The sequence below is a fragment of the Corapipo altera genome, unplaced genomic scaffold (assembly GCF_003945725.1).
Source record: "Corapipo altera isolate COAL_440 unplaced genomic scaffold, ASM394572v1 69, whole genome shotgun sequence".
Taxonomy (NCBI): domain Eukaryota; kingdom Metazoa; phylum Chordata; class Aves; order Passeriformes; family Pipridae; genus Corapipo; species Corapipo altera.
In genome coordinates, this window is record NW_020884908.1 from 1827980 (window position 1) to 1845959 (window position 17980).

At 40.5% G+C, this 17980-nt stretch overlaps 1 protein-coding gene across 3 annotated transcripts in view; it reads left to right on the forward strand.

Annotated features, from left to right (window-relative positions):
• The window catches only part of PRKG2 (protein kinase cGMP-dependent 2), a 32145-nt gene extending 19417 nt beyond the window's left edge, over positions 1 to 12728 (forward strand). For 2 of the 3 annotated variants that reach the window (XM_027652917.1, XM_027652919.1), the window contains 10 exons: positions 183 to 281; positions 1247 to 1397; positions 2643 to 2779; positions 2942 to 3031; positions 3241 to 3382; positions 4170 to 4333; positions 5033 to 5155; positions 6074 to 6136; positions 7020 to 7086; positions 7947 to 12728. In XM_027652917.1, the coding sequence (XP_027508718.1) occupies positions 183 to 281; positions 1247 to 1397; positions 2643 to 2779; positions 2942 to 3031; positions 3241 to 3382; positions 4170 to 4333; positions 5033 to 5155; positions 6074 to 6136; positions 7020 to 7086; positions 7947 to 8042 (1132 nt within the window). In that variant the 3' untranslated portion in view covers positions 8043 to 12728. The remainder of the gene's footprint in view (positions 1 to 182; positions 282 to 1246; positions 1398 to 2642; positions 2780 to 2941; positions 3032 to 3240; positions 3383 to 4169; positions 4334 to 5032; positions 5156 to 6073; positions 6137 to 7019; positions 7087 to 7946) is intronic. The other variant, XM_027652918.1, reaches the window with a different exon arrangement.
• Positions 12729 to 17980: the final 5252 nt, after the last annotated feature.

The following is a 17980-nucleotide window of genomic DNA, read 5'->3' on the forward strand; positions in this document are numbered from 1 at the left end:
AGCATGAAACTACCTGAGGAGATCAGGCACTGTCCCCCTGCCCTCTGGCAAGAGGTTTGCTACTTCAGCAGGTTACTGCCTCTTCAAAACTCTTAAAATCATGTCAAAGTGATAATGTAAAGCTTTGTCTGGATCATGACTTGAATGTTCACCATTTTATAATGTTTCATTCGTGTTTTTAGGACCTTTAATCAAACTGTTGGAACTTATGAGGAGCTCCAGACTTACCTTGAAGGTTATGTGGCTGATCTGGCCCAGGCCGATGAAAAGCGACATGCAAAGTAAGTCAGAGCATTTGGTGGGTACATCTTTAGCAAGTAATCGTAAAAAACAATGATAGATGTAAGTGAAATCATGCATGGTAGTTGATGGAGATGGACTCCTAGGAATGAATGACAGCAGTCACCGTAGTAAAACAGTCTGGATATGCTTATGGAGCCCAAGAAATGTTTTCTGAAACAAAAATTACATAGAATCTGGGAATATTGACTTTCAAACAAGAATTCTCTCTATTCCAAGAAAACTGAGCACAGAATAGAAGTGATGTTGTGCTCAAATAAATTTTGCATTCTCATGGGAATTTCTTTAACTGGTAAAAACCCTACTCTTAACTCCTGACTGAGTTAATAAAACTGTATTACTGTGCAAAAGACTAATTCTCATTTCAAAAAGAAACAAGCATACATAAAAGAGCATACATATTTTTAGTGTTTCAGTGTAGCCCTGATGGTATTGATGTTTGCTTTTAGCTGTGGGCCACATTTTTAGTTTATGTGCCTCTGATTTCAACCTGAGCACTACTGGAAAATTAGTAGAGTATGGTTTTCTTCTGTTTAGAAGTACAGCTGCATTCTTATTTCTGATCATTCTACTTGAACTGGTACACAGTCTTCAAACACTTGTTCTCCAACTTGGAGCACCCAAATGTTTGCAGCTGACCACATAAAAGCAGGATTCTCACCACGAATCATCTCTTGCTAAAAATACCGTTGATTGTACTCAGTGAACTTCAGCATTTTGCTTCTAATTTACTTCCATAGGAGGTCCAGAAAGAAAGTGCTTCTGCACAAAATAAAATCAAGATTCTCTTAGGAAATAGGAAGGCTTTCCTTTCCTTCTTTTCCTTTCCTTGTCCTTTTCCTTTTCTTGTCCTTTTCCTTTCCTTTTCCTTTTCTTTCCTTTATATAGGAACATTAAAATTAATGGCAAGGAAGAGCACTAACCTGTGTTAACTTTCTTAATGCAGAGGAAGATCCTTCTGTGGACAGCTGAACAAAGAGGTGTCTTTGGAGATGATAGAGCTGAAGGAGAAAGTAGCCCAGTTCCCTCCTTCCCCATTCAAGAATTTAGAAGTTGTCACAACTCTGGGTGTTGGTGGGTTCGGAAGGGTTGAGCTTGTAAGACATTGTTTTAAACATATTCAAATAGTTCTCTGTCTTAAATGATTAATTTAGCCACTCAATAATGTGAAGGATTTTAATATTCTCCATGCCTGTGCCTCTCAGGCAGAATAACTCTGTATAAAGCAATGCATAGTTAAAAAATATTTCAGGACTTGGATGTGCAAAGAAGCAAATCCATTCTTGTGTGCCTTCATCTCCTATTGTTAAAAGTATCTTCCTGTCACTAGACACAGTCATCAGTTTGTGCATGTGGAGCTTACAGATGTACCTACCTGCATTGTGTTCCCTGAATTGCAGGCCTTTTCCCAAGACTCTGCTTGGACCTGAAGTAATCTCCACAGCACTTAGTCTGTGTGGTTAGAATTGCTTCAGGATGCCCCACAGCAGCTATAACCAATGTGATTTCTCTCTGAGCTGTGTTGACTGTGACATTTCCAACAATTTTTAATGGCTCTTTTGAGCCATATTCAATAGCATGAACAGCTGTGTTTCTGGGATACCAAGAGCCTCATGAGCCTAAAGTCTTAAATTCCACTCTCCCCTGGCTGAGTAGCAAACATCTGAGAAAAACCTGAGAGCATTTTGTGCAGGCTGCTGAAGGTAATGGTAAATTAAAGGAGACTTTGTGGTTTTAGTGAAATAAATAATCCTTCACAGTAGTTAAACCATCAATTGTTTTATTCTGATTCATGCTTCACCAAAAAAAAACAACAAAACTTTCACACTGGAAATTCTACAGCATCACTTGAATAATAAGCTAAAAATTGAATTCTCATCCAGCTGTAGAACACAGATTACTGCTTCCTTGGTTTCTGAGAAGCCCTGTTTTAACTTCCATTATTGCATTTTGGATAATATTTCAGCATAATGCAAAATCATTTGTAAACATTCTTCCTAAACTGCCTCTGCATTTTGTTCTTTTGTATTATGCTGGTGGTTAGAAATCTTAAATTGAAATTAGGACCCACTGCAGTATAAACTTATTGTAGTATGTAGTACCTACCTGAACTGCTGCTATTTCACTTTGCGAGAGGGGACTGGGAAACTAAAAAGATCTGATGTTTGACTTAAAATCATCCATAACAGTTCTGCAGAATATCTGGAATTTGTCCCTCACTACAGCCATCAATTTTAATCCTGTGCTGTGTTGAAAAAGATGGATATCAGTATACCTATTGAGAACTGATTGGTAAAATATCCTTTCTTTTCCTCATATGTATTCTTCATTTTTATTCACAGGTTAAAGTGAAAAATGAGAACATGGCTTTTGCTATGAAGTGTATAAAGAAGAAACACGTAGTAGACACCAAACAACAAGAGCATATCTATTCTGAGAAGAAAATCCTTGAGCAGATATGTTCTCCTTTCATTGTAAAGTAAGTTGACCGTAATGTTTCCTTGAATGTTGACCCCCAGGCTGACCCACTGAACAGCATTATTAGGAATTAGGTTTGGCATATATGAGTTCTGGGGAGAAGACACTGCAAGTCTTGCATTTTATTTTGCTTTTCCTAAATTGCTGCCATTTGTCTCCACAGACTATATCGCACATTCAAAGATAATAAGTATGTATACATGCTTCTGGAGGCTTGCCTTGGAGGGGAGTTGTGGAGCTTGCTGAGAGACAGGTAACAGCAAAGAAAGTGTAACCTTGCCCTTTAAAATCACCAGTGAGCTCCATAGGTCTACTGAGTAGGTTTTCTATTCAAGAGCTGTCCAATGAAAGATTTTTGTTTCAGTTTGGTTAATATTCTGGGTGTTATATGTTAGCTGGTTAATAAGTAAGGCATTTTTAGAACTTAACTGTCTGTAAGGATATTGATTGGTTTTGTTCCAGAGGCAGCTTTGATGAATTCACCACGAAGTTCTGTGTTGGATGTGTGACAGAGGCTTTTGACTATCTACATCACATAGGAATAATCTACAGAGACCTGAAGCCAGAAAACTTAATTTTGGATGCTGAAGGATATATAAAACTGGTAAGATATAATCCACTGCAATGTTATCTTTTTGCCTCCGGTTTCTTTGCAAGAGGAATATAAATAGAGAGCATGTAATTATAGAACCAGAGTCCCAGAGTTTAATAACTCTTGCGCTTCAGTAGAATAGAGGGCAGGCTTCTCACTGCACAATGAGAAACAAAGGCATTGTAAGCCACAGACAAACTGGGGATTTGCAGTCTCTGAGAGCTCTTGCCACAGCATAAATAACCCAAAAAAAAAAAAAAAAAAATTCTCCCAGGAGCTAGTTTTAATGTAAAGCCAGGAACTGCATTTCCCAGATGCAGAATTACCTCCCTGTCCAGCCTCAAGCAATCTTAGGTTCTACATTCATTCATTCAGTCAACAAGCAGAGGTTCCCTCTCTTTGTAGAGAGGGAACACAGTAAAGAACTGCCATACTTGATTGTGACTCTGAAAAGTGCAACAAGAATACCCCTCAAAGAACTTGAAATATCCTCTCTGAGGACAATGAGCAACCCAAAGTGTTCCAGGTAAATCTCATGTCCTCAAGGAAATCATGGGTTGTTGTCTCCAAAAGGAAAATAATTTAGAAAATTACTTGTGATAATAAGTGGATCTGTTTTATAACATTCAGTAATCCAGTTGAATTACTTCTGTCTCCTTCACAACTACACTGTGTAGTTGTTTTAGATCTAAACTAGCAACTCTGAGATCTTTGCAGGAGGGGAGGAAGCAATTAAGACTCTAAGGCTTCCCAGTGCAAAACACCCCTGCGTTATGCAGCATATGTTGATTTTGATCAGGTTGATTTTGGATTTGCAAAGAAGATTGGATCAGGGCAGAAAACCTGGACGTTTTGTGGAACCCCTGAGTATGTTGCTCCTGAAGTCATACTGAGTAAAGGCCATGACTTCAGTGTGGATTTTTGGTCCCTTGGGATTCTTGTGTATGAACTCCTTACTGGCAGGTAAGTGCCTCCTACTCTGAATTCTTACCTTTTTTGTTTGTTTTTAGAGACCTTTTAAAGTTACTTTTAAAATAAACAGTTGGGGGGGGAGGTCCATCAGTAAAGAGACTTGCAAAATGATACTTGGTTTTGTTTCTTACACATGTCTTACCTTCCATCATTTCAGCAATGCAAGAGACGAAGTGTGGTACATATACTCAATTCTGGCTTACCTATGCAAGGAAAGGGCCAGGCACAGCCTATAATTAGCTGGTGTAGAGCTCCATTAACTGAGGATGATGATGATGATGTTTCCTGTGAGGAACAACTGACAAAAGACTGTTGTTTTCCTCCTTAGTGGGTGATGAGGTACAGTGGGGTGGGTGAACTGTAAGCAGGGCTCATTCTTTGCCTCCCTACACATTCCCATGACAATTCTTTGCAAATGCTCAGTGGTAACACAACATGGAAGCTTCTCTGAGTTAGACCAGAGGCAGAGCTGGCTTAAGAGGGACACATATGGTCATGCATTTTCCCTGGTACCTACAGGAAGCTTCTCATTCTCTAACCTTTCTAATATCTTAAACAGGCTGAGAGGGTGAGGGTTGTAAAACTAGAAACATGGGCTTTTTTTCCATATTCTCAAATATTTGATTTGATAAGTAATGGCCACATCTGCTCTTGCCAGACTTCCATTTATCAGTCGCTTTCTTTTTCTAGTCCACCATTCTCTGGGGCTGATCAAATGATGACGTATAATTTGATTCTCAAAGGCATTGAAAAGCTGGATTTTCCTAAAACAATAACAAGGCGGCCTGAGGATTTGATCCGCAGACTCTGCAGGTGGGAGGGGCAGTTTGTGGCAAAGCCTGGGTGTGGATAGCTTGAGTTCTTTTAGAATTCAAACTAGGGTGTTGAATTCCTGACAATTTGATTTAGAATTGTTATACATAGCACGGTCCATTCTGATTATATTCAGTATGCATTGCGTGCCTCTGAATATGTATCACACCTCTTAGTCTGCAGAGGCAGCATCTACAAATGATGGCTCTGGGCTTTCTCTGTAGCTGTGGCTTTTTTCTGAAACAAATCTTAGGGAAAACTTATGGAGCGTGGGCTGAGGAAAGAGCTAAGGAATTTGATTTTGCTATCAAGCACATTGGTTAAAAAAAAAATGCTTCCGAACTTACTTAGTCATATAGTTTCTACAGAAAACATAGGGCACTTAAAGACTGACTTAAGCCCATTTGAAAATGCAAAAGGCAGTATTTCAGAAGGGCCAGCATAACTCAGAAGCATTAGTGCACAGTGGCACGCACAGCTGGTGACACTGCTGACTTTGAACTCCCAGTTCCTGTGGGATTTCATCCATGGCACTAGGAACAGGGTGCAACATGCTTGTGTACCAGCATTTGATAGGAACTTTGTAAATTTTGATTTGGCTCCTTTTGTAACTCATAACCAGGCCTGCTGGTCAAGGGAAAAAAAAGATGTGCAACCAAAATTCAGCCAGTTGATCTCACTCTGCTGCTTCTCACAGCCAGGTGACACTGTTCTGGCTTCCTAGCAGGTTTCTCCATCCTTAAAAGAAAGGAGCAGTGAGTAAAACCTCATTATGCCTCCTTATGAGGCCACATTTTTATGCAAGCTACTTTCCTGTGTAACTGCTAAAAACAAGCAGTTAGGACCTATAAATGCTCTTTAAATAAATAGGAGTATTTTATAAATTCTTATCCTTATTGTTTTCCTCTTTCTTTTAAGGCAAAACCCTACAGAAAGATTAGGCAATTTGAGAAACGGAATTAATGACATCAAGAAGCACAGGTAAACAAAAGAATCTGCCAAGAAGAAAATTTGGGGTTTAATTTGAAATATTTTTAATATTTTAGAACCCAGTCTGGTAAACCCATAAAGAGAAATTTCTGTTGCTATTGAGTGCATTTGCAGCTGAGCTAAGTAGTGCTGTACCCTGAGCTACAGCAACAGTACTGTTGCATTTGCAGCTACACCAAGTGATGATATGAGCATAAATCCTCAACATGTTTATCTAGAAATGTCTTATTTTTTACTGGGATTTTTGCAGGTTGTCGATATAGGAGTTTAATTTAGTTCTCAGGGAAATTGATGCCAGTTCAACATCTGCCTTTCAGACCTCCTGACCCTTATATGGTTTCTTTTTAAGAATGAGTAATTAAGAGCTCCAAAGCAATAGTAGGTTTTTGTCCTAATGAAGCTAATGAGGAAAGTCATTCTTCTAATGAAGACATTCCTCTGTAGCTTAACATTTTCTGCTTTCTTTTTTTATCTGAGTAGTTTCTAAGCCATGCACTTTGTGCATGTTCTTTGACTTTTCTGTTTCTCTCCCTCTTCTCATGCTGTAAAGAGGGTGGAATTCCAAGGGGACACATAAGTCTTTGCATGGTTGTACTTGTGCATGTATTAACCTGCCTGTCACTGCATCTCCTCTGTACAGAAGTGCCAGTGTTTCTGGTGGTCCAGAAGCTCTCCCTTCCTTGTATGGCAATGACAGTACTCAAGTTTCCTCTTTCTAATAACTGTGCTGTTACATGGGCAGGAGTTGTCATAAAAAAAATTTCTTACAGTCCTTGTTCACATGTTTTTCAGCTCTGCACAGTATAATGATAGAAAACAACCTGTCTTTCTCTTTTGGTCTCTCCCTGTCTGTCTTTCATTTCTTTTTAATCAGGTGGTTGAGTGGTTTTAACTGGGATAGTCTGAAAGTGAGGAAATTAACATCACCTTTAAAAAGAGAGGTACTGGCTTTGGCTTTCAATATCATAATGCTTTACTAATATAGCTTGGCTTCCAAGAACAACTGATGGCAATATCAAAATTTCCCGTAGATGCATTTGAATTATTATAGTTCAATGTTTTTAGTGAAAATTGCATGAAAGAAAGAGAAACAGCAAGCAATCATAAATCCAGTTAAATAATGGAAATATTATTCTGCCTGTGTACTTTGCATTAGATTTTCACCATTACTAGAATAAATGGTGTTTGGTCAGAAACTAATACTGAAAAAAACATATTTTCCTTGGTAATGGGCACATTATTAAGACGTATTGTTCATATTACTGTGCAGAGTACAAATTCCTGCGTTCTCTTACTATTGAGTTACAACGTACCCTTGAGTAAGCTCCCTGTTTTAAATGGCCTATTTCTCTTTGCCCTAAAATGAAAAAAGATTGAGGGTAAAGAATTTGAAACTCACTTTGACCTCAGTTTGAAACAAAAAATAATTCTGAGGTCTGTGCTGAATAGCTACCCTCTAAATGTAGATTTGATCTTAAAGAAAGTAGAATAAAAATTGTGTGCAGTGTGGCCCAGCTTTCTTACTGACTTTTTAGGGCTTTTGGTGAAATCCTGGAGTTGATAGTATTTGGGAAGTCCTTTTGTATAGGAAGGCTAATGCCATTACTCTGTTGTACAATTTAATTACTGGAGGTTTATCTTTTAAAGAATGAGGAATTTTATCCATTGAAACAAGTCACCTGTATCATACCAGCCTTTCATCTCCACACTGGTAGCAATAAAAATAATGCATAATCAATGGACAACATTTTCAAAAGTCACTTTCTGAAACAACCATTTGTTTGTGTTTTTCATATCGTAGTTGTCTGGACCGACTGATTACAGCTACTTTGACAGTTATCCACCCGAAGAGGGAACCCCTCCAGATGAACTTTCAGGCTGGGATAAGGATTTCTGATACTTGTTTCTTCTGGGACATGTATAGACACTCGTAGGCTTCAGTTCTAAACCTGCTGTCTTGTTTCTTGCTACAAACTACACAGTTCTCCTTGAAGAATAGAAGACCATACAGCAACCGGAGTTTGTTTGGACAATGCACCAAAATCTGTGTCCATTTCTTTATAACAAGGGCATGCATTCAGTCAACAGATGTAGCCTGAATGTGTTTTGATACACAGTGTCTCTACGAATATTTTCAGACACTATGGGTCAGATTTATGGTTTTGCCATCAGAAATGTCAGTAGCTAATATTTTGATGTTAACAAGGTTACCATTTTGGATGGAGAGGATTGGAAGCCAATTACTCTGTGGCATTTGTCAGCTGACAACTATAGGCACTTATTTTTCATTTTATCTGATGTCTGCTGTGTTTCATTTTTTCCCCATAAAGTCCAGTATTCCATTAATCCAGAAATGTGTATAGAAGAGGCTTTTACTGAAAGGTTGATTTGATCTGATGCTGCAGCTAAAAGGGCATCACTGTGGAAGCTGCCTCTCTGTCAGTTGAGTTTTGCAACAGGCTGAATATATGACACAGGGCAAATGAAAATCCAGTAGGAAACAAGGTATATACATAATAGAAGTTGCCTAAAGAAGTAGACTATGGTGTGTATTTCCCTTACTGCTTCAAAGAGCCATGTCTGTTTCTTAAAATGTTTTGCTTTTATGTAGTGAGAAGATACAATAGATGGACAAAAAGCATTTACCTTGCAGGGAAAAAAATGCAGTTGGATGTTGTGCATTCACGGTTTATACAGAAAAATTCTGTTGCTCTCTGTTAAGAACTACAACTGCTGTTGAAACAGGGATCTTCATGGTTGTCCTGCTGGGCTTATGGGATTGATGAGTCTGCAATGCTTGCTAGGATTTGTTTCAGCTCCCACAGAGACGAAGTCCAATCTAAATTTCAATACTGAAGCTCCCACAGCTCACTGCATTTCGCGTGCTGGGTCGAAAACCTCCCAGGAAACTTGTACTATGTGCTCAGGGTTTACTTACTGGTGGATAGTCTTCCTAGCTGCTGCTGGTCATGACTTTTCCACCGGGTGAGGGAGGGACTGCCACAGGGGCAGTTCCATGGTTTGTTACATGGTTATAATTATCTTTTGCTGCTGAGTGGCCATTGCTTTGACAGCAAATCAATTTAAATATTTTGTATAACCTTCAGTCTGAATAAGGCAGTAGAACATTTTCCATTGAATTTAATGAAGGTTGGATTGAGCCCTTGAAAGAAGACACTACATGTTTGGCTGGTTTTGTTTCCCCGCTTGTTTGCAAATTATTATGAAAACTTTCAGCCAGCAAAGCCTGTGCAAAATGGTGGTAAGCACACACAGTCAGAGAAGATGGAGCAGAGTCTGTAAACTGGGATTGTAGATACTTTCCACTAGCTCTGTTTAGCAATACCAAAGACAAGACTTTCTTTTCATGATTTAGACAAGCACTAAAAGTTAGGTGTTCATATTTCTCTGTGCATTTTTCTTTCTCTCATAAGTATTTTTTATTGCAGTCAAAATAATATTGCACCAAGTTTTATAAAATCTTTTGAATGTATTTTTCCATTGTACTTACAGGTAATTTCCTTATCTATATATATATATATATATAAATAATAATGGTGTGTATATATGTATGTTTTTAAGTGAAGAAATAGCTGTATGATAAGTTTAGTGCAGTTAGCATTAAGTCTGTGCAGCTGTAGGATATATTTTCTTTATAAAGTTTAACTTATCTTGTTTATTTGTGTGAAAATAAACTAAGATTACAGTGTAATGGGCAGGACATTAATATTTTAGAAGCACATTCCATACAGCAGTCCAGATTCATAGCCCTGATTTATACTTCTTGTCTAAGTGATTCAGAAGAGACTGAAAAGAGGCAGAAAAGACTGCCCTGGAGGGGCATCAGAGTCACTGATGTCATTTCTTACAGCCTGTCCCTCACTCAGATTATGTTTTCCCTAGTGGGTGCTGAGAAAATGAATGCATAAGAAGCTACAATAAATGAGGTCACAGATCATTTCGTGCTTATGTAGAGTACCCATGTACATTTGATTCATTTTATTTCTGCCACATATGCAGTTGACTGAGCTGAAGTTTTCCAGAAACGAGCAGCAGCTGATACAGTAGAGGCTAAACATTACTTGAACTAAGGCCAAATATCTTTGATAGACAGATGTTCTTCAGACTTCAACATGGCACCAGTGGAGTTATGCTGATGTGAAACAAGCAGATAAATGGGTGATTCAGGCTCAAGTAGCTTCACGGTGCAGGAGATCTTGGGGGAACTGAATGGACAGTCATGATGATGATTAGATTATGCTTATTGTTGCCTTTTCTGATTTAACATCATTGAATAACAGATTTTGACATTCAGGTTTTGATCATGCTGTGGATATGTTAGTAACTGTCTGAGTTCTGTCCTTGGTGTTCTTATCTGTGCTTTGCCTTCCTGTCTTGTCAGCTTTGCTTTTATTGTGTGGCTCCCTGAGAAACCCAGCTGTAGCTATGCTTTCTAACCTATACTTCTGCCACAAAAGAACATGCCTCAGGAGGCAGGAAGGATGATGTTTCTTCCTGACAGAGAGCAGAGATGAGGAGCAGTTAGCCTGGGCTGGGTAGATAAAAGTGCCTTCCCCCAGCTACCACATCAGAGTGGTGAACACTGGAGAGAGACTTGTAGGCAGGAGCAGAAGCACAGTGAGAGAGAAAAGTCCCAGGCATGTGATAATTCTAGCCAGTTTTTAGTGCAAATGATTAATTTTCACCATGTCCTCACAGCTGCCTCTTCGGACTTTGAGAAGGGCGAGGTTGGCCACCCCAATGCCTGAATGCATCACCTCTTAATAGAAAGGGGAAGAAGTAACCTCAGTGCCACAAATGTTTGCATTTGATCGTAGCAGAGACTGTGGAGAGGATGTTAGAGAGTGTAAGCCTGTAAGATTTTTGTGTTTAATGAGAGGAAATAACTGTCCTGATATTTAGGGAGTCTCTGTGATTTTAGGCAGGACTTAACAAGTCTTATTTGCAATGAAAAGCATCTGAGATCCCTTTCTCTTCCCACTACTCAACTGGCTACCTCTGAACAGACACAGCTTTCCCCCACTGTGGTCCCCAGGGACCTTGTCGTGTAATGGCAAGAATAATTTTTTATCTTTATTTGACAAAGTCCTGGGAGATTTAAGTCCCATGATGATTTTAAAGCCCCTCCAGCGAGCTGTGTATAGCTTTGAGGTTTGACACCTTTGACAGTTTCACAATTTGGCTTCCTCAAGATTGAGTAGAAAGTGTGGAAAACAAGAGGCCATTAAAGTCAGCTTTCCCAACTGTAGCATCCTAAATTCATCCTCCCCTCCCACTGTTTGCAAGGCAGCACAAGACTGATGCTCTTTATCTCTTAAGTTCCTTGTGCCTGAATGTTGTAGCAGCAGTAAAATCGGTAATTCCTCCCAAAAGTGGAAAGCAAGGAGGAGGTTCTGCAGAGAGCAGATGTGAAATTAAATGCATCCATAATCATCCAGAGCTGCAACCTGTCTTCCTCAAACCTTTATGTTCCTGTGGCTTTGGGAACCTGGGACACCTCCAGGCGTGAGACCCAACACAGATTTATTCAGTAGGCTGGACCAGCAGGGAATGACTGAGCAGTCAGAAGCATCTTTTCCCCTTGTGAGTCAGTCTCTGCTCTTGTCACTGTCTTGTAATCAAAGGCAATTGTGTGCAATATGATGCCAGACAGGGAGTGACGAGTTCAAAGCAAACAGAGTTGAACAGCAGGCACAGAAAACGTGGGTAATTATTTTCTCACAAATCCATCATCTATTGTTTGCTACAAAAATATTGCTCAGTGGTCTGTCTTGGGGACAGCAGCAAGAGTTACATCAGTGGTCAGGTGCATCCTTTGGCAGAACTCCCAAATGTGAGCTCATTGCGACTCCTAATATTCTGCGGCTCATCACTGGTTGACAGGACGTGGGAAAAAGTACTGAAATAAGGTAAGCTCCTCATCCACAGAAATCAGAGGCACACTGTGGCTGACCCCCACCAGCGAGCATTTCATTGATGTGTGGCAGAATAGAAATGGCCCTTCTCCTTTTTAGCTCATCTGATGTGCTTCCAGAGCCAAAATCTGTTGCACGTACCAAGCTGCAGACCAGCAATGGCAAAAGACAGAATGAACATTCCAATTAAATTATGTTGCTAATAGCAGGAGACACAGCTGCTGAATAGTCTAGCTAGTTACTGGGGACATCCCCGAGTAGATTGTTTTCCATGCTGCCTTACTAAGCCAGAAACATTTCAGAAAAAGAAAGCTGAAACCCACCCTAATGGGACTCCAAAGAGCACCCAGACATGAAGTACAGGTACTTCAGTAGTGCCTGGCTGCCGAGAGCCTGCAGTAGAGATGTTCCTAATCAGCTTCCCTGAAGGGGAGGAGGAGCAACAGAAACATGCCAGGCCTTATCTTGAACTATGTCCCTTGCAGTGCCTCATCCTGCTGGGACCAAAGCAGAGGGGAGCCCTGTTCTAGTTCCTTCAGCTTGTGCATTATCTGTCACACAGGGGGATTGTACTTGGGCACCAGAAGCAAATATTTATCTGGGGTCTGACTGCCCTTCTCAGTCTTGTGGGCAGGGTGATGATCCCCCAGCCCTCCCATGGACAGTTAGAAAGCTGCAGGGTACTTTCTCCTCTGCACTCTGTTAGGAAGATATAGTGTGGTGCTGATGAAATGAAGTACCACGAGAGGGTTAAAAATTCACTGAATCGCTGAAGCACAGCACAGAACAAGTAAAAGAACTTAGGAAAAAAGAGGGAATATCCAAGCCTAGACGAACCAAGAGCTGTGACCAGAGAAGTGAAGAACAGGAGGACACTGAATCAAACTACAAAGCCAAAGAACAACTCTGCTCAAACTTTGGGCTCATTGACATTGTAAAATACCCACAGGCTGAGATTAGCCCACAGGCTAAGCTTTTCCCTTACTCACATTAGCCCCTTCCTCACAGAGCATGCATGGTAAAGTAAGTATGTACTGTATCTTTAAATGGAGGCAAATCAATGATAAGACAATTACTATAGTTTTTTACTATAGCTTGTTACATATACAGGACATGTTGATTTCTGTGGATTTGAAGTGTATAAAAATGGGCTCCTGGCATACTGAAGGTGTGCTAGCTTTGTAGATTTATCACCTAGCACCCATCTCTGCACAGATATGAAATAAAATCAAACATCTTGACTGTGTGTGGATTGGCTCTTGCACACTGGGTGAAAGAATGCCACTTTAGTGACATCAGTGCTATTCTAAGAAAGGAACATGCTGTAATTCTAACAGAAGGCAACCTGGGGAGCTGTTCAGAGCCCCTCAAGGGCCCACTTTTCTACTGAGGCCCAGAGGTGTGTACCTCAAAAGCATCAAGAGTATTGTAAAGGATATTACTTTAGTGATAGTGTTACTCACACCTTGAACAAAGAAATAGGATATATTGGCACAAAACTGAGGTTGTCTTGTCAAGCTCTGTGAAATCTATTTTGCAACAAGCACTCTGCAAATTGAAGACTAGATTTAGTTAGGTTTACTGTTCGAACTGGTGTGGGTTTTAACAATAGACATTATCACACTGAATTTTATAAATGCTATGGATTTATTTGTGCAGCTGTTACAAGACAGCTGTTGGAAACTACTGCATCTAGTTTTGCATGCAGGGCCTGATGTCTACTGAAAATCCAAGCCTGCTTCCAGCTTAGCAGGTGGCATTCCCCATGTCTCCTAATGACACCAGGAGTGACCAATGGATTAAAAAGTGAATCCTATTGTACAGTCAGCCTGTGCACATCACTACTTCTGACTGTCCTTAAAGTCAAGACAGCTCCACACCAGAGAGATAGGCTCTTTTTCATTACCAAGACACAGCAGTGAAAAGCTTTTTGTTTTCTGCAGCTATCTGTCTTTCCAGCCAGGAGAAAAGCACAGCTTTTGTTTTCCAGTTTTTAAGTCTATCTGATTTGCAAATAGAGTGCCTGACTTTTCTCCTGCCCATTTCCCTTAGAGAAGGCTCACAGACTTGGGTCCAGCCTGGCCAAATAATAGCTTAATAACTTCAGGGTTTTCAAGTTCCTCCAGCCTAAAAACTACCAGAATGCTGCCGTTTGCATACCATAGAGGTACAGCACAAAACCCCAAACCAAACCAAAACCAAAACAAACAAACAAGCCCCCCCCCTCCAAAATACCCTACATTCTTACCATCTCTTGCCTGAATGCTTTTAAAAAGCTCTCATTACAAAAAACTTTTAATGTTACTAGAGCTCAAAGAGGCTAGAATTTGGCCTGTACTGGTATTCACAGGCTGATGGTGGCTGTGACTATCTGGTTTCCCTGCAGAGTATTTTTTTTCCCCTGTTTGCATGGGCATTTCATACCACAACAAAGGAAAGAAAGCATTTTGAAAAGGAAGATAATGTAGTTCCAACAAGAATTGGCCTAGTGACAGATGTAAAACCTAAAATTACTTGAAATTCAGCCAATAAAAGAGAGTTTAAAGTGATTTCTGACTGTATAGCTTTACTATAACATCATTAGAGGGACCATCCAATTTAAGTTGAGTGTTTCAAATTACCTATTTGCAGGACATGTTCTTTCAGCAATGCTTTGGTTAAAAGTGCTTTCAAGAGAAAGCTGAAAGTCTTGTGGTCGAAGGCTTTTGTCTTTCCAGTTTATATTTATTCTGGCTTATATTTTTTCTCCAGATCAAGAGCCTTGGATATTGCAGACCAACAAACCTCTACATGAAGCATTGAAGCCAACTAGATTTATAGTAACTGAAGGTCATTCAGCAGTATTTCTAGCTGGCCATAGAAAAGAACTGATGCACAGGTTCAGCCGTGGTTTCAGAGTGCACTGGCCAGAATTGTCGGTGTTCGGCTGTAACTCCTGTATCATCTGATTTTCTTCCTAGCTTTCTTAGAATCACAAGAGATGGAAAACCAGAAAAGGCTCTTAGCATTTTTATTGAAGCAGAACTTGCTGTGAGGCCTGGCCTGAGCAGGATAAGGGCTGCCAGTGTCATCCCAGAAACATCCCCACAAAAATGAGACAGCTGTCACAGAAATCACAGGCTGAACATCCTTTGACTCAAATATGTAGAAATAAATTAGAGGGGTTAAGTCAATGAGGGAGAACAGTGCTGCAATGTGAACTATGTATATCTTTATTTCCCTCTTAATGGATTCAGGGCCTGGGGTTTCATTTAGCTTTGTCAAAGGCATAAAGGTTACTTTCTGAGCGACTCAGACCGAAAAATTATGTTTTGAGATAATTTTGCAAGATTAATGGAAGACAAACTTGGTATGGATCACATGAACATTCATCAAAATCAAAGGCCAAACCCACAGCCCAGACAACAAACCACTAATAATACAGCCTAGTCATGAAATCTGGTACTTCTGGATGAAACTCTCATCCTACCCCTTCAGAGGACTGAAGGATGGAAAGAGAAACTTGCATTTATGATGTTATAATGTGCTAAAGGAGTAACAGCAACATAGTCGACTAATTTAACTGATGCAGCCACATTAAGGACAAGGAGGAGCTTGTGGGAGACTGAAATTTGAAGTCAAGAGGTGTGACAATCAGAGCAGAGAATCGGTAAACAAAGCAGCTTGAAAGGGAAATACTGTGGATGTGCCATTATCATCACAGGGCTGGATAGTCAGACAGGCAAGAAGAAGTCAGAAAACAGGGAAAGCCTTTTCACTCTCCCCCACCACCTCGAGGAACATTTGATTCGTTATAAAAATGAACTTTTCTTCTCTTTCCAAGAGGAAAGATAACAGTTAAATGGTTAAATATTTTGCATAAATACATATAGGAGTGTCAAAAAGTGATAAGCACTTCTAATTTATTGCTTTGGCACTTGAACTGTGAATATATGTAGGAGGAGGAGGTGGAAATTAATTAGTGAATAGCTTGTTCGTAGGACTGCTGCCACCCAGTGTCAAATGAGAGTATAAATATAATTAGAAAGGCCAGAGACTCGGGATTTCAACAGAAGGCTTAGAACAGGAGGTTTGAAATAGTAAGTACCTTTAATAAGATATGTTTAAAGTATCAAATATCACACTGCTGAGGTTGTACCTTCCCCTCTTCCAGTAAGAGCGCTGCTTATTTTACAACAAAGCAATGTTTATTTGTCATGAGAGCTCATGACTGAAAGAAGTACTCAGGCAGGATCTGCTGACTTGTGTCACCACACAAGTCCTGGGCTGGGATTGCCCCCAGTTCCAGTTCACCCCAGCCTTCCCTACTCTCTGTCTGGGGCAGCAGGACGTGGGGTGAGGCCCTGTGGAGATCCCTGCGCCCCTTTGGACTGATGCAGGTGATGTAGGGCTGCACTTGCACGTTGTGACTCTCACCTGGCACCTTCCCTGGTCTGGCAAGGGGCATGTGCCAGCAGGACAGGAGGTCCTCTCCTCAAGGCCAGGGAAGCTCAGAAGCCTGCAGAGCAACTCAACTTTTTCTGTAGAAGTTTCACTGGCACCATTACAATGCATGTTACCAGGCAAAGGGGGGGATGAGCTCATGGCAAGAGACCACTATCCCACATTTGTTGTCCTGGAGTGTGCCCAGCAAAGAATGGGTAGGTTTGATCCAAGCTGCATTAATACCAGTGATATTTTTTTTAAAAAAATACATAAATGCTGGAACACAACTGGCCTGGTTGTCTATCTAAGTGATGTTATAAGTTTCCTCTATGATGTGGAAAAGCTGTTTTAAATCATGTCAGAATTTATTTCCCCTTAAACTGTTTGGGTTATACCCATGCCCATCCCACTGGAGAGAGGCAGGTCAGGCCAGGATCATTTCTCTCCCACACCAGTCAAGAGGCCATAAGATTGGAAAAGCCAATAGGGACACAGTGCTGACCATGGCAGCACAAATATTCTTACCGACTTGTGAAATTTGCCTGTAATCTTCATGGGGAGAAGGAGATGCACTCATTATGTCCATAATCACAAGGGCTCACAGAGATTCACCATCCCTCATCCAGAGAAATAAGTTTTCGGCTGTAATAGGATTCACTGGTTGTTAATTTACTTCACAAGTAATTTTCTTGTTTTTACCTTAATCCTTCAAACATGGCAATTCACCTGCAAAACATTTTTTAACGAGAACGGGGAGGCATCTTTCCTTTTCATGTATATGCTGATGAAAAGAAACCAGGTGAATCAAACAAGCAATAAATGGCTAAAAATATCCTTGGAACTGCAAGAGATCGCTGAAACTTCCATGCTACTGAGGGAACACAAAGCCCGTGCTATAACACTCTCCCCTGATATGTGCTTAGATCCTTTGGCTAATGGAAGGTCCATATAAACTGTTTTTTGGATGCTGAGCTGCAGACCAGTGTCAACACCTAGTTTGCCACAACGTGGACCAGGCACCAGGGCCAAGTGCATCCTCCCCACCGCGACATCGCAGCCGCTTCCTCACAAGGGGTTTTTCGGCACAGGCAGTGGTGGAAAGGAGCAGCTGAGTGGCAGAAAGGCTCAGTCTGAACCTGGGCAAGGAGCTGCCCATGCCTAGGCCTGGGGTTGTAGTGACTCGTGCAGACGCTTGATTCATTTAATGGAGTATAAAAGCCAGGCTAGCACACCACTGACCCTTTGGATCTTGTCACGAGCTCTTTGTTAATTTTAGCTGGAAACGTGTAGCTGTTTCCACGGGCAGTCGAGAGCATCAATATCTTTTCCAAAGTATTGCTATCGAATCATTTGCATGCAGCGGGATAAAAGCTCTTTTTGGATGGCACAAAACACAGTCATCATCTCCTGCCCAGAGGTTTGTTTTGGTTTTGATTTGTTCTAAGTCAGTTCTTGTTAAAAACACTGTTCTGTT